At 40.8% G+C, this 16,419-nt stretch overlaps 1 protein-coding gene across 1 annotated transcript in view; it reads right to left on the bottom strand.

The window, feature by feature from the left end:
* ITFG1 (integrin alpha FG-GAP repeat containing 1) overlaps positions 1 to 16,419 on the bottom strand; it is a 114,643-nt gene that overhangs the window by 82,345 nt on the left and 15,879 nt on the right. The window contains exon 7 of the mRNA XM_053400234.1: positions 2,107 to 2,168. Within this exon, the coding sequence (XP_053256209.1) occupies positions 2,107 to 2,168 (62 nt within the window). The remainder of the gene's footprint in view (positions 1 to 2,106; positions 2,169 to 16,419) is intronic.

Here is a 16,419-nt window from a genome sequence, read left to right as displayed (position 1 = left end):
GAGGAGGAAACCCTGAGTAGATGGCTTCTGAAAAGCAACATCACTAGTAGTGTGGGATGCTCAGATGAGCTACCTGAGACTATATAACAGGCACCTCCAAACTCGGCCCTCCAGCTGTTTTGGGACTACAACTCCCATCATCCCTAGCTAACAGGACCAGTGGTCAGGGATGATGGGAATTGTAGTCCCAAAATAGCTAGAGGGCCGAGTTTGGGGATGCCTGCTATATAACATACCCTGCTGCACCCTGGGAATGGGACGGGACACAATGCAGTGTTCTTAGATGCACACAGGGACTTTCTCTCTGGGTCAGAGGTGGTTCCTTAAAGCACAACATGAAAGTTAAGAGTTATGCTACTTGCCTCTGGACCAAAATTTTGACCCCTGGTTATGGCAAATCAAGTAGAAGTTTATTGCTGAATAGGAATCAGCACATGACAATTAGCAAATAGAACTTTTGACTGTATTGTCACTGGAACATGTCCTGTACAAGTCACATTTCAGGGAGCCTTCCACAATTCCTATTCATTGCAGCAGGGTCTTCCAAGCAGATGAGGTTTCTGGTAAACTGTAATCATTGACGAAGTGTTGATGATCCTGTTTCTCTTGTACATGTAGCCATTTCACAATGAGCTGTGATAAAACTAGGAAGACTCCAATTAGCCATAGTTTTTCATTTTGTCTGAACTAAGGAAACTAAGCATTCGTGTAGGATCTTGGCTTGATCCAAAGTTCCTAATCACAGTTTTCAAGTTCAGACAAAATGGGAAACTGTGGCTAATGAGACACTTCCTGGCTTAATTGTGGCCTCCAGGAAAGAAGAAGGAAAGAGGCTCTGTGCACTGGCAAAAGGCTTGCACATATTCATGGCATAATAAACCAAGATAATCTGAACTGGGTCATTGTGCATCAAAGCTGGTTCCAATTTTGAACAACTTTATTTCAACACACCTGAATCATTAATGTGAATAATCCATTATAATAATGTTTGAGTGGCTTTGAAAACAATTTGGATTTTAAACTGCAATCTCCCATTAACTCGGAGTGTGTTTTCATGTACTTTAGTCATGTGGAAATTATTAGAACTGAAAAATTGAATTGTCTTCTAAACACTGTTGAACTCCTAGAACACTTCAAGTTCACTGAGGACACATTTATGTTAGATCTTCAAAAAACTGAAAAACAATATGCCAATGTCTGCAGAGAACTAGGAAATGTGAAGCAGATTAATCTGCAGAATAACCACAGAGTCAGTATAATTCTTACAATTCCTTCAGATCATGAAACAAAAATCTCTCTGAAACAAAAAGGTGTGGGGGTGTCAGGTGACCCCCCTCCACCCTTTCTAAATGGCAAACTCAGAAATAACCGAAAGTGTCACTCCTTAAAAATGATGTTCAAGTATCTGGGCATTTTTTAAAAAAGAGATTGTCATCAGAGTTGACTTTCTTCCTCTTGATATTTAATTTCTTTCATGATCAGCAGGAATTGTAAGAATTATACTGACTTTGTGGTTAGCCACTTGTCCTAAGATGGGTGATTCCTATTTTGCAACACACCAAATTGCACTGGGATGTCTTCCTTGGGAATTAAACAGCTGGGAAGAAGCCTGGATAAATAACCAAACTATCTTTTGCCATTTCTCCAAGGAAGAAATTTCAGCCATGTTTAAACCTAGACAAATGCCTACAGGCAACAAAGAATGAGCACTGTGTTGAAATCTTTTTCTTTTTCTTTGTAAGCCATCATGCTGACAAATTAAATGACAGTAATCTCATACAACAGATGACATCACTACAGGAGCCCTGTTAACGCACACATTAGGGCAGACTGATTGGTTTAATTGGCAGTCACGCTAAAATCCTGCAGAGCCAGGGATGCTGAGTAAAACATTGCCTCCAAGCAATCTTCGAAGTTTGAATGCGCTGAAGTTATATTTACTATAATGACAACTATTTATCCTTGAAATCAGTATGATCAGACAACCTCTTCATTTAACAGGCCCTAAGCATGCTCTTATTTTTATCTATTTTTTCTGAGCATGCTTTTATACATTTTAAAAAAAATTATATCTATCCTAAAACATTTACATATAAACTTCTTTACCTGATTAACCCAGATTTCAAACTGGATTTCATCGGACGGTGCTAATGTAGTAAGAAACAAATCTGTAAAGATAAAATAAAGGGCAAGGTCAACAGGAGACCGAGAAATGTACCATTTACATTTTGCTTGAGTATTTAATTCAGCCTAGGTACAATTAATCCTAAATATAAAATAATACATGTATGTATATCTTGCAGAAAGGTTCCCAGAATATACGTATTCTCTAGATTGGGGCAAGGCATGTGTGGCCCTTCAGATATTGTTGGGCTGTAACTCTTGTCATCCCTGACCACTGGCTATGATGGCTGGGGCTGACAGGTAGCAGAAACCAACATTGGTAAGGCCACAGGTTTGTCATCCCTGCTGTATAACATTTTCGATCAGCACACTCACTCCTGTTAGGAGTACTGTGGCTCCCAGCTTTCAATGAAACAAATGAACACACTTCAAGTCAGTTCACATGCAACTCCAAATCACCTTTGAGCTTCTGCTCTGCAATTTCCTCCCCACTTATGGTTTCAAGAAAACAGGGGGCTGCCACGACATCCAAAACAGGAAATGATGGCTTTCTCCTGCCCTCGCCCCACCAGGATTTGCATCAGCATCAAATTCTGATCTGAAAGCTAAAGACTGTCCTTAGTTTGCCAATTCAGATATAACAGCAAACTATTGTTGTTGTTGTTGTTGTTGTTTAGTCGTTTAGTCGTGTCCGACTCTTCGTGACCCCATGGACCAGAGCACGCCAGGTACTCCTGTCTTCCACTGCCTCCCGCAGTTTGGTCAGGCTCATGTTTGTAGCTTCAAGAACACCGTCCAACCATCTTGTCCTCTGTCGTCCCCTTCTCCTTGTGCCCTCCATCTTTCCCAACATCAGGGTTTTTTCCAGGGAGTCTTCTCTTCTCATGAGGTGGCCAAAGTATTGGAGCCTCAACTTCACGATCTGCCCTTCCAGTGAGCACTCAGGGCTGATTTCCTTAAGAATGGAGAGGTTTGATCTTCTTGCAGTCCATGGGACTCTCAAGAGTCTCCTCCAGCACCATAATTCAAAAGCATCAATTCTTCGGCCATCATCCTTCTTGATGGTCCAGTTCTCACTTCCATACATCACTACTGGGAAAACCATGGCTTTGACAATAGTGACCTTTGTTGGCAAGGTGATGTCTCTGCTTTTTAGGATGCTGTCTAGGTTTGCCATCGCCTTTCTCCCAAGGAGCAGGCGTCTTTTAATTTCATGACTGCTGTCACCATCTGCAGTGATCATGGAGCCCAAAAAAGTAAAATCTCTCACTGCCTCCATTTCTTCCCCTTCTATTTGCCAGGAGGTGATGGGACCAGTGGCCATGATCTTCGTTTTTTTGATGTTGAGTTTCAGACCATATTTTGCGCTCTCCTCTTTCACCCTCATTAAAAGGTTCTTTAATTCCTCCTCACTTTCTGCCATCAAGGTTGTGTCATCTGCATATCTGAGGTTGTTGATATTTCTTCCGGCGATCTTAATTCCGGCTTGGGATTCATCCAGTCCAGCCTTTCGCATGATGAATTCTGCATATAGGTTAAATAACCAGGGAGACAGTATACAGCCTTGCCATACTCCTTTCCCAATTTTGAACCAATCCGTTGTTCCATATCCAGTTCTAACTGTAGCTTCTTGTCCCACATAGAGATTTCTCAGGAGATAGATGAGGTGATCAGGCACTCCCATTTCTTTAAGAACTTGCCATAGTTTGCTGTGATCGACACAGTCAAAGGCTTTTGCAAACAGCATACTATAGTTGGTTCAAAATCAGAAGTCAGGGAAGGAATTAAAGTACCCAGAAAAAGGAGAGAGAAGGGAAAAGGGAGCATGCAAGCTAAAGGCTTAGAGTTGATGGCCAGACAACAGTTTTGCTATTACATCCAAATCATCCATTGTCTAGTTAACAAAAATAAAACCTTGCTAGAGGTTCATCTAGCTCTGGGAAAGTTATAAGCAGGGATAAATGGGATAGACTCCCCTCCTTTTTTTCTTCCCAGCATCTGGTATCCAGAGTTGTATTGGTTCTGAACAGGGCACTTCTTAGCTGTCTTGGCTAATAGCTGTAGGTAGCTCTATCCTCCATTAATTCATCTAATTCTTTTCTCAAAGCCACCTAAGCTATCCAGACATAGAATCATAGAACTGTAGAGTTGGAAGCGATCTTGAGGATCAAGTCCCATACGCGGAATCAAACCTGCAACCTTGGCATTATCAGGACCACACTCCAACCAACTGAGCTAATGGCCACCATACTACTCATGGTAGTAAATTTTATTCAGTATGCATTTTGTGGTTGTGCAACTAAGTGGCTGCAAATGCAACTTTTGCCCCAACCCAAAGCAAACTCTCTTAGCTAAACTCTACAGAAATTAAATCTGAATTGTCCAATGAGCACAAAATCCTGCTTATTTCAAGGTGTCCGGCACTGAAGCATTCAGAACAGGAATTTAAAAGCCAGCCACATTTTATTTAACAGGCTGCAGTTTGTGAGCTAAATTGAATTCTGAGATTTCTTTCTGTCTGAACAGTAACAAAAACACACTCAAGAACTAAAACAGCTTTTTGCAAGAATTGCGTATTTACAATTAAAAACTTCTACCAACTCTGTACCAGGTGACTAATGCTTACAAGTTTCATGGCTGATTCAAATTCTAAAACTAAGGAGAGAAAAAAACAACTTTAGAACAAACAACAAATGTTGACAAGATGATCTACAAATTAAATGAAATTAAGATTAAAATAAGGTGTTGTTTGGCCAGAACACTGGGATAGGGGGACCATGACTGACTCCAGTTACAAAAGCTGAGGCTGCCAAACAGACACTTGGGTTGGGGACTTGTTGGAGGAAGTTGTTGCTGTTATTATTATTATTATCTTAGATCTTATTATCATTTATGTGGAACTTGCTTCAGCTTGTTGGTTTACTTTTCGATGTCTCATTTATTGTTTATTACTACTTTTGTTATGCTCGTAATTATGTAACATTTTTCATGTTGTAAGCTGCCATGAGCATGGTTTTGACTATGGAAAGGAAGAATACAAATAAAAAGATGTATGATGTAAAGAACCACTTAGAGATTTCAAAATATTAAATGATTTATAAACAAACTTTTATATAAATAAATACAAACACATGGAGGGAAGGGGAAGTTGAAAACACATGCACCGCTTACACCTAGAGCAGCTCTCCGATTCTTTGCAAGCAAGTCCAGAATTTATTTTTATTTATTACATTTATATCCTGCCTATTGCCCCAAGAACTCGAGGCAGCATACATCCCCTCTCCTATTTCATGCTCACAACAACCCTGTGAGGTAGGCTAAGCTGAGAGACAGAGTGACTAAGTAACCTTCATGGCTGAGGGGTAATCTGAAGGTGTGTCTCCCCAAGGACTGAGGTTGAAACCTTTGCCCATTCTTTGCAAACATGATGCTTTCCATGTGTTGTTGTACCTATCAGCCGCAACCAGCACAACGTGGCATACTGCTTAGGGACAACTGTAGTCAAGCAGTATATAAATTGTTTGAATAAAATAAATTATTTAGAAATCTTTTATTTCAACTTTCTAAAGAGAAATTCCCAAAGCAGCTTACCATATTTTGAATAAAAAAAATACACATTAACAAAACCATACAAGTTGGTATCTGGACTCATTAAAACTGTGTTTAAAATGATTTTTATATAAGCAATTGTTTCCACGGTTTTTATACATGTAAGCATTTTCTTTGTTACAACACTAAACAGCTGGATTCAAATACCTACTGTAGAAACAAGCCCTAAACTGGGATAAGCTGCATGTACAAATGTGCACAAAGATCAGTGAACATCTATTTTAAAACTGCTCAGTGGAGCTGCACAGATGCCTGCCTGGGCCAAAGCAAACAAGTCAATACTATTATTCTAAAGGTGGGGTTCACAGATTGAGAGGTAAGTGATTAGCACAAGGCCAGAAATGAGAAAGATTCTGCCATTGCTACTAAGGAACTAGACGGGCTTGATGATCAACTGCAAATCATCCAGAGATTTCTTAGTTGGATCCTGATCTACCTTTTGCCTGCTGCTGCATTAGGTGCAAAGGGCTATAAGGTTCAATTGCGCCTGGAAGGACCCAGCATGATATTGAAATTGAGGAAATGTGTTCCATACAGCTGGTTGCTACCAATACACTAGCTGCCTTATTTTGTGCCGAAGAGGTTTTAGAGTTAGTCTTGGAAAGGTTCAGACACATTTCCCCTTATTTCTATTTCTATGTGTGGTATAGAGACACTTACAAATCATTTTTCTGCACCATGTCAGAGGTGAGGTTCTCTACTCCCTAGTACTTTAAAAAAACACGGATGTCAGGAAGCAGCACAACAGTAGAAACCAACAGAAGCTCAACCATGTATGAACAGAAAGTAGGTGGCTTTGCTGTACACGGTTGAATCCAAAGAAGCCATCCAATTAGGACATTTGCTTATGCATCTCCAGCCTCTCCTCCTCCTGTGCCCTCCTCTAATCTATTATTAGGGTTTCTCTAACCCTCTGGAGCAGATTTGGGGTGGGAGGAATAGGAAGAGGAGAAGGAGAAGGAGAAGGAGAAGGAGGAGGAGGAGGAGAAGGAGAAGGAGAAGGAGAAGGAGGGGAAGCTATGCCGGGCAAGAAGAGGTCCTTGTACAAATATATTGGTCTTCAACTGGTGGGTCACCTGTGGGGGTCTGCATCCTGATCCAAGGTGGGTCGTAACAAGAGTACCATCACCATGCAAATATTTAGTAAAATATTAATAAATGGGTCCTCAAATGCACGTCTGGGTTAAAAGTGGGTTCAAAAAAGTTGAAGTTACCTGCACTAATATAATAAATAAAGTCCTTTCTTTAATAAAGATTTTCTTGAGTAACAAAAGTACATACACACAGAAGTACAACTGTTTTCAGTTCATAAAGTCCTTTCTACAGATCAGTTACGTCTGATGGAGACACTAATGTTATAGACAGTATGATGTTGGGGGGAAAGTGCAGTGAGAAGAGAATGCGGAGGAGAAAGTTCATTGTTTTTGAAGCTTGCTAAAAGCTTTTATGATTAGGCAAGCATGCCCTGACATGTAATTTTACTATGCATAATTGTTCTTAAAAACTATAGATTGCAAATTCTGTTGATTTTACTAAGAATTTCTTATGAATGTTTTAAATGATTTTAAGGAAATTGCTTAGAGAGTTTACCTTGATTAAGTAATATACCATCAACCTTCTACGTTAAAATAAATTTGTTTTAAGGAAAGTGTACACACACAAAAAGCCACAAAGCAATAGGACTGGAATAATAACCATCTCAAAAACAAAATGGAGATTGGGTTTGTTTTTCTTAAAACCAGCCAACAACACAATGGCTCTGATGTTGGGCAGCTTAGCAATAAAACAAAACATGTGTTTAGCTATTTGCTGTGTGGGAGGAATAAATGTGAGGATTTGTTAAAAAAGACAAAAGCACAAGTCAAGCTACAAAGAGCTAACACAAAGATGATAATTTAAATGTCTAAAAGGTTTGGTGAGTTGTTGGTTTCTTTAAAAAAGGTGTTTATAGAGAGAGAAGCATGCTCTGTTTACTGTAATGCATGTTGCCTTTTCCTCACTTTTAGGATGAGATTGGTTTGTTCTGTTTGTTTTCTGAAAAAGGGGGAGAGGAGAAAGAAGAAAGGATATTGCCCCCCCCCCCAGGTAAGTGGCTGCCTAAAACATCTAGCACAAATCACACAACTGGTACCAGCTTTGGGAAAAACTATGACAGCAACCCAGAAATGTACTTGCATTGCACAGCAGCCTTGAAGTAGGTGGTATCCATCTTGGATTTCAGCTCCACCTTGGGTCACAAGGAGAGAGATACAAAAAGACTATAGCAACACACTACTGGTGTTTCTGCTATTAAACTAAGAGCTGCCAACTGCAATGCTTCTTTGTTGATGGAGAAATGGGAGTTGCACTCTTTCTCTCTCTCTTTCTCAACCCATCTCTACTGTGAGAGCCCAGTCTGTCTTGCAGAATGGCAATCAGGTCAGTTTAGAAAAATAAGAAGCTGCCTTACACTGAGTAAGACCCATCTAGCTCCGTACTGTCTACTTTGACTGGCAGTGACTCGAGTATGACAAACCAGGTTTGCTCCCATCCTTATACAGTGGTTGTTGTTGTTGTTTAGTCATTTAGTCGTGTCCGACTCTTCGTGATCCCATGGACCAGAGCACGCCAGGCACTCCTGTCTTCCACTGCCTCCCGCAGTTTGGTCAGGCTCATGTTTGTAGCTTCGAGAACACTGTCCAACCATCTCGTCCTCTGTCGTACAGTGGTACCTCGGGTTAAGTACTTAATTCGTTCCGGAGGTAAGTTCTTTACCTGAAACTGTTCTTAATCTGAAGCACCACTTTAGCTAATGGGGCCTCCTGCTGCTGTTGCGCCGCCGGAGCACGATTTCTGTTCTCATCCTGAAGCAAAGTTCTTAACCCAAGGTACTATTTCTGGGTTAGCGGAGTATGTAACCTGAAGCGTATGTAACCCGAAGTACCACTGTACTGGTGGTGATGCTGGGGACTAAACCTGGGACATTCCACATGCAAAGGAGATAGTCTACCACTCGGCTTCTTCAAACTGAATTCCAGGTTAATGCATTACTCCCTCGGGGTCCCTTCCAACTTTACAATTCTATGATTCCCTTGGCCAATCCCAGCTCCATGCTGGTGCTTAAATTGGATATGGTTACGTCTTTGGGTTTTTTTGTGCATTTAGTTTTGTACTGTCTTTATTTTAACTTTGTTAGGAACCCTGAGGGTCTCTATGGATTGAAACAGTAAGGTATGAGCGCCGAACAGACCCACAGCAAATAAGATCTGCAGCCTTGTTAGCCCATGGTTCAATGTGGAGGGCTGCTTTTAATATAGAGCCAATCTGGAATTATGATGTCAGGGAATCTGGTTGGCTTGTACCGCATCCTCAAATGTAAGGCCATCAAACAGTGCTTGTGAGAGGGGCAACTGTGCTGGAGTTGGCAGTGCAGCCTCTTGATCTGGCCAGGATGCAGAGTGTAATGACTTTGACCTGTATTTCTCCAATAGCAATGCTACCTGGAAGACCAGGCATTTGGTGGATTCTAAAATACAACTGAATAATGTTATCACCTGCTGTTTTGTTTTTTAAGCTGATGCTGTTTTGAGATTGTAAAACGTTTACTTTGTGATTTTATAGCATTATTTTATTCTATGAAGGTTCTAAATTATTTGTTTGATAGCTGTTGTGAGAGCTTTACTGGCAAAGGGCAGGATATTAATTTATTTCTAGGATTTATAAGTACATAAATGGCTTTGGGGGAGTTTTCAAAAAACCTGCCATGCGACACAGGGGTTACCTATTCAAAAGCTTTTTTTAAAAATCACACACCCTCTCTTTATATGCCCCTAGGCCTAGCCTAAAGTATATTTTTGGATGCTGCACATTCACACTCCTGGACTGTGAAATGAAGGACTGTATATTTCATAAAAACAGATTGCAAAAATATTTCATATTCTGCTTCTTTGTGGAAACCTGAAATGTAATTAAATTGAAAATAATAATAAAGCTAATGCATTTTAATCTTTGAAACATAAAATATAATCTTATAAACCATATTAAATTGGAGAATTTTCATTCTGCATTAAGTAACACTCACCTGAAAAACAATTATTTTAAAACACTTATTTTCAAGCATTACAGCATTTAGGCTGTTAGTGTTAGGGGAATGTGAAGGAAATAATAATTGGGCAATTCTGACTTTCTGTCCCCAGGTTTCAAAATATAGTTGCTGTAATTGTTTTCTGCAGAAATTAGTCTGCAAAGAGTTTGCAATCTATCCCCACCTCAACATTTACCGGGTACATCAAAACCATGTAAGCAACCTTGCTTATCGAGACAAACATAATTCTTATTTGTGTCTGTTATGCTACAGTCACTTTATTCATTGATTTAATTTTATTTTTTACCTTGTGCTGAGCTTTAAACGTGTCTTTGGCTGGGATCAACAGAATTCATAACTAGTTCCCCACACCCAAGGAAGCTTTGGGTTGTTGTTTCTTAAGCAGCACCCCACCCCCATAATGCATGACAAATCTACAGAATCAGTTTGTGAAATGTCACTGGGATCTGCTGGTTGAATGATGTTGGGGTGGGGATATCAAAAGTCCTACTGGGTGTGACGAAAGTAGGTCTATGGTCATTCCCCTTATCTCATTCCTTGTCACAATCTTGCGAGGCCAAGCTGTTAATAAGTGCATTTAGAGACGGAGGCCAGAGACAACTGCATTTTCGTACAGTGCAGACACAAACCTTGGTTTATTAAGCTATTCTGTGCATGGGTGCAAGCAGATAAACAAACCACAAAGAGGTGGGCATAGCCTTATGCAATCTGAACCCTGGATTGTGACTGGCTTCACTGTCATAAACCATGACAACTAAGCTGAAAACAACCCTTGATTTCAGGCTGACCTGCTATTGTGGTTTATTATGGTGAAACAAACTAATATCCTAGGTTCAGGTGGACTGTTAAGGTAGCCCACTTCATGGTTTATTTACCCTCTCACATGAAGGGAGGAGCAAAGAGGGAGGAGTGTTTGGGCGGCGTGCACCACTACACAGACCAAGCACATTACAGCTTCATAAATCAGCCTCATGGCGAGATGCAGGGGTAGGCAAAGTGGTCCTTCCAGATGTTGTTGCACAACAACTCCCATCCCCAATCATTGGCAATGATAGGAGCTGTTGATTGGAGGACACCATGTTGGCTACCCCCTGGCTTAGTGTTGCGTGAGAATGCCGCTGCTGCCTGACTTCAAACATTGAGTTTATGAATTTATAAGGCACTTAGCGAATACCTGAGAGATGTACAAAAATAGTTCTAGGCTGCAACAGGGACAACAGCATTGCCCGCTGGGTAATCTGATGTAATAATAAAAAATTTTAAGCACTGATTCTTTCAGATAGTACTAAATTAAGTAATTAAAAACAAAGCCTCAAAACAATCTATTACTGCTAATAAAGATTATCACAAAATATTTTCCTGGAAACAAGGACAACTGGCGACTCCAGATTTCTAGAGCAAAGCCTTAAACAAATGTTTCAAAACTCAACTGATTTATGACAATAATTGTTAAGTACTGCACTGAGCAGAGATTATATTGGGCATAACTAACGGCTCATCTGTGAATAAGATCGACTACATCTACATTTTTAACCCTGGAGTTTCATTTAAACATGCAGGTATTAAGATTTCTTCTCTACAGATAAATTATGTTTCCAATTATGCAGATCAACTGGGATTCATCCTCTGGGATTTTTACATTTACTGCATGGCAATGAGGACGGGAAATACCATTATTCTGCATGCAAAGTTTGCTGTGTTTCCATGAACAGTGGAAGAAACCCCACTCCACATCAGCAGGCTTTTGAAACTCATTATTTTTATGTTCAACAGTTCATAAGCCAAACATTATTGCAAGAAAACCAATTAATTTCTCATTTGCATTCAGTATCTGATTCTCATTAAAAAAAAACTTTACCAGAGGAAAAAAATATCCCAACACAATCATGTTGCAAAAACATTAGCCCCCTGCATATAATTTGAAATGTAGTTCTGCAAAATATAGTTGCAAGCTCATAATGCTTTTTGGTAACCAATTATAGGCTACCTTACTCATTTAAAACCCTTTTACTAAGAATTATTAAAAAATGTATCTTCAAGGTAGGCTATAAAATACAGTTTAAAAAATACAAGAACAAAGATAACAAACAGAAAAAGCAGCATCAGCTTCAGACATCAACAGATCCTATCAATGACGGCTCTTAAGAACCAATTTAAAGAGGCATTAAACCCAGTAAACATCCAGGACAATCAAAACCATATCTACCTGGTACCTAAGTGACATCAAAGACTGATAAGGGGAGCCAGATCCACAATTGAGATGCTGCCACAAGAAAGACCCTATTTTTGTCAACCAGAGACCTTTTCTTTCTCAGAAGGTCAGAATGCCAGAGCTGAGCCTTTGGTGACTATATTAACATTTGGGCAGGTACATAGAATCAGAGGGCTAGTTTGCACCTAACACAGATCACAGTTAAATGGAGTGGCCTTAGTCAGCTGAGCAAGGCATCGGGTTTGCATGCTCCTCTCTCATTACAACCCCAGAACCTCCAAGTGTCCCTATTTTCCAGGGATGCCCCTGATTTACAGAAGCTGGCCCGGTTTCTGATTTGATCCCGGAATGTTACACTTTTCCTTAGGATGTCCCTATTTTCACTGGAGAATTGTTGGAGGGTATGGAGTTACCCAACCCCTGAGCCATCTGAAGGCAATCCTGTATAGGGAAGGTTTTTTTTAATGTTTAATATTTTATTATATTTTTATATGCAGTGGAAACTCGGGTTACGTATCGTCCTCCTTACGAATGCTTCGGGTAACAAGCTCTGCTAACCTGGAAGCAGATGCTCCTGCTTGTGAACCTTGCCCTGGGATGCGAGTGGAAGTCATGCGCCAGCAGCGCGGCAGGCCCCATTAGAGAAAGCACGCCTCATGTTAAGAACGGTTTCAGGTTAAGGACGAACCTCCAGAATGAATTAAGTTCGTAACCGGAGGTACCACTGTATGTTGGAAGCTGCCAGAGTGGCTGGGGCAACCCAGTAAGATGTGTGGGGTATAAACAGTAAAATTATCATTATGGAATGGGATGTCCCTATTTTCACCAGAGAATTCTTGGAGGGTATGCACCCCACACCTCCATGAAAAGGGCTTCAGCTGAGGTTACTTTCAGTTTCAAAGAATCTTGGCTTAGTATGACTTGTGAGCCAGGAACAGGGATTCAAAAACAAGCAATTGTTAGTTACACAAGCCAGGTTTTTAAACTATGGTTGAAGTTGGCTTGTTTAGCTAAGAATCAGCCAGCCAGAGTCTGTTTTACTGACCAGCGGGGGAAAAGCGTGGAGTGTGCAAGCCCAATGCCTTGCTCAGGGGATTGGCCACACATTGCTAAGCCATACTTTAGTATCATGGGGCAAACCAGTCGGAATATTGGTTCCATGGGGAAAATCCAGCTAGAAGCCCAGCCAGTTTCACTATACAAAATGCACATGAATAGTTTCTCACATGCAAGGAAAATCACACTATGTACATAACGGAAACTACTCTAGGGTCATTAGCACAGGATTCTTTGGAGGGTAATTGAAATCAACGTTAAGGGTAATTGAAATCAACATTAAGAGGGCAGCAACAGCAGCTAAGGAAATTTCAAGGATTTGTCAGGTTCCCCAAGAGAGGAGTGCTTTGCTTTTCTTCCCCGCTCCACACCGCAAGTGCCACAATTGGCAAGGATAAGCATTCCTAAAATAAAGTCGCCTGTTAACAGCAATTAAAGAAGGGTAAACTAACTTGTGTTGCCAGAGGACAGCACAAATCCTGAGCATTGCAGGGTACAGGTACGTGAGTGAAGGACCAACTCCCCTGACTTGGCACTTTCCAGTCTTTGTAGTTCAACCCCATCATCCCCAGTTAGCATGGGGAGTTGTAGTCTAAAATATCTAAAAAGTTCCGAGTTGGGTGGAGGGCAGTGGGGCTGGTGAGGGACATGAGAGGAAATCTTTTCCCCTTACAATGGTTACATATAAATAGGATTACTAACAGGTTTGAATGGGAGGGGGAACCATCTGGACAGCTGCCTGAATTGTTCCAATTACAACCAGGTTTATTAATAAAGAGACTCTGGCCCTTTTCTCATTAAAAGAATGTTTTGTTGCCTTTACTTTATGTATACTTCTTCATGTGCAAATATAGTGGTGGTGGTGGTGAAGGAACCCTAACCCCAGAGAGGTGAGGCTGGCTCCCTTTTTGTAACCCTTCTGCTGGCAGGCTAAGACCTTTCAATTGAAACAAGCTTTTGAAAGCTAAGGCGCAGATGATACTGATCACTGGGCTGCTGTCAAGTCAAACTGCATTTTATTTACAGGTTCTAAATGGGTTCCGATGCGTTTTAATTATTGTCCTTAACTTGTTTGTTTTTATTACTTTGTATTTCATAATGCTGCTTTAAAATGTTTTAAGCCACCTTGAATCCAACTTGGGGGAAAGGCAAGATGTTAATACATTAAATAATAATGAAAATAAAAATTCATTTAACTACATAGATGCAAGCCTGTGTGGTTTGAAGCTGCCTCCAACTCTTGCTGTTCTACTTGGTTTGCTGCCTGCCCCCTTCCCAGCCTGGCATAGGCCAGCTGCCCTGCTTGCTGTGATCACCGACAGTGCTTGTGGCAGCAGAAACTCATGGCAATAGCAACGAAGGGTGGGAGGGAGCCACTCTGTCCTCTTCCCAGAAGCCTAGGTAAATCTCACGACCCTCCTCCACTTGAACCTCCAGCACCCTTGGCAGTAGGGCTACTGCAGCAGCAGGACTGCATTACTCTGCTATGCAGTTTACCATCAGAGCAGCACAGAAATGGCAGTGCCCAAAATGGATTAATGATCGTACCAGCCAAATCTCCCTGTGGCATCCTCTGCCAGGGTGCAGTCAGGGCAGCTAAGAGGGCAGATGAATGCAGATAAGAGATGAACATGTAGTTATGAATGGATGCCGTTATCCCTTCCAATTCAAATGGGCTCTGACCCCAGAGTGCTTTTAATTTCTATTTGGCAGCTTGTATTGCGAAGTTATTGGGCTGCATGCTCAAACTCAGGCTTTAGATAGTCTTGTAATGAACAGGATACTAGGAACAGGTTTGTGAACTATTGTCCAACTAGCAGATTTATTGCTAGAAGGAAAGGAATCGAGGCAGTAAACAAAGCAGCGCCTTTGCTTGTGTAGGGAGGGATGTTACCTGCATTACAATTAGCAATGCACAGGGCAGAAAGGCGCCGTCTCTTTCCCTGAAATGTCTTTGCTTGCCTCCGCAAAGAACTGATTACACAAAGCATCCAACATCTCAAGCAAACAGCCAGCAGCACATCAGGTTATGCTTTTTTGCAATGCCTACACTGTACGAGATGTTTAAAGAGAGAAACACACGTTGAGATTTGCATTGACTGCTGTTGAGCAAAATCTTTGCAGACAGCCACTTAATTCTCTTCCCAACACTCATTGTTTCCATTTATTCCAACAGAAGATATCTTGTGTGACATTTACGTACTTATTTTTCTTCACTGCAGACGATTTAATGGAACTCAGTGAATTCTACATTCCCAATAAGCACATTCTGTGCATAAGGAAATTGGGACGCAAAAATCTAAGCAAGCAGATAGCTGTGCAATTTCCACACATAGACAAAAATACACATTATAATACACATTCTTCCCACTAAAGTTTCTGCACCTTCATTCCTGTGCTGTCTGAACCTTGACTCTACGCATGTGATAACTCACAAGATCATACACAGCTTCCCTGAAGGGTTCCTAGTACAGGCTTTCATGGGGTTTTCCTAATGAGGAAGGCAGGTTAGGGGATAGAAGAAGAGGCAGAGCTGTACTCATGGAGTAAGTGCACAGTTAATTCAGTTTTCTTGCATACATCGCATCAATTTTCTACACACTTCACTCCTTCCTCTCTTACACTATTCCTGCTGAAAAAAAGTAATGTTGCACAGAGAATACTAATATATGATAAATAAAGCCATCAAATATGACAATCACACAAAAGTTTCTTTGCAATTCTTTAAAGCTTTAGGTCACAATCCAGTTTGTAACTTGGAATACAAGGCCTTGTGCTACATGGTGGGATGTCTGGCTTCTTCTATTGAACAATGGACCCCACCAAGACCATATCATGTTTTCAGATGTCTTGATGGCTTTATTGTTTGTGTCTGTGCTACTCTGAGCTCTTTTGGGAGGAAGGGCAGGATATAAATTAAATTAATAACAATATTAGTATCACAAACAACCTCAGTTCAAAGAACAGCTTTACCAAGCACTGGTGCTTGATAACCACAAATCCAAATACTGGGTGCACAGTACTGGTCGAGTCATCACAGAAAAAAAAGACTGTTTTTATATTCTCACAGTAAGAGGAATGTAGCTGAGCAGAACTGAAGAGTGCAGGTATAACTTGCCACCAAATAGCTGCTGCAATAAATGATAATGGCCACTGGCTACAAACAATAACAATCTGACTGACTACACTCAGACTGAACAGTTTCCTTCATAGCAAACCACGTCGCTTTCACACCACGGCTATCTGTATGGAGTCCATATTTTATATGCTGAAAGTACTTTTGTATCCAAGAAAATACGGTGGCAGCTCTATACTTATTTAGGCAGGATCGTTT

Source organism: Podarcis raffonei, chromosome 8 (assembly GCF_027172205.1).
Source record: "Podarcis raffonei isolate rPodRaf1 chromosome 8, rPodRaf1.pri, whole genome shotgun sequence".
In the NCBI taxonomy this organism is placed as follows: Eukaryota; Metazoa; Chordata; class Lepidosauria; order Squamata; family Lacertidae; genus Podarcis; species Podarcis raffonei.
This window is presented reverse-complemented; position numbering and strand designations above follow the sequence as displayed.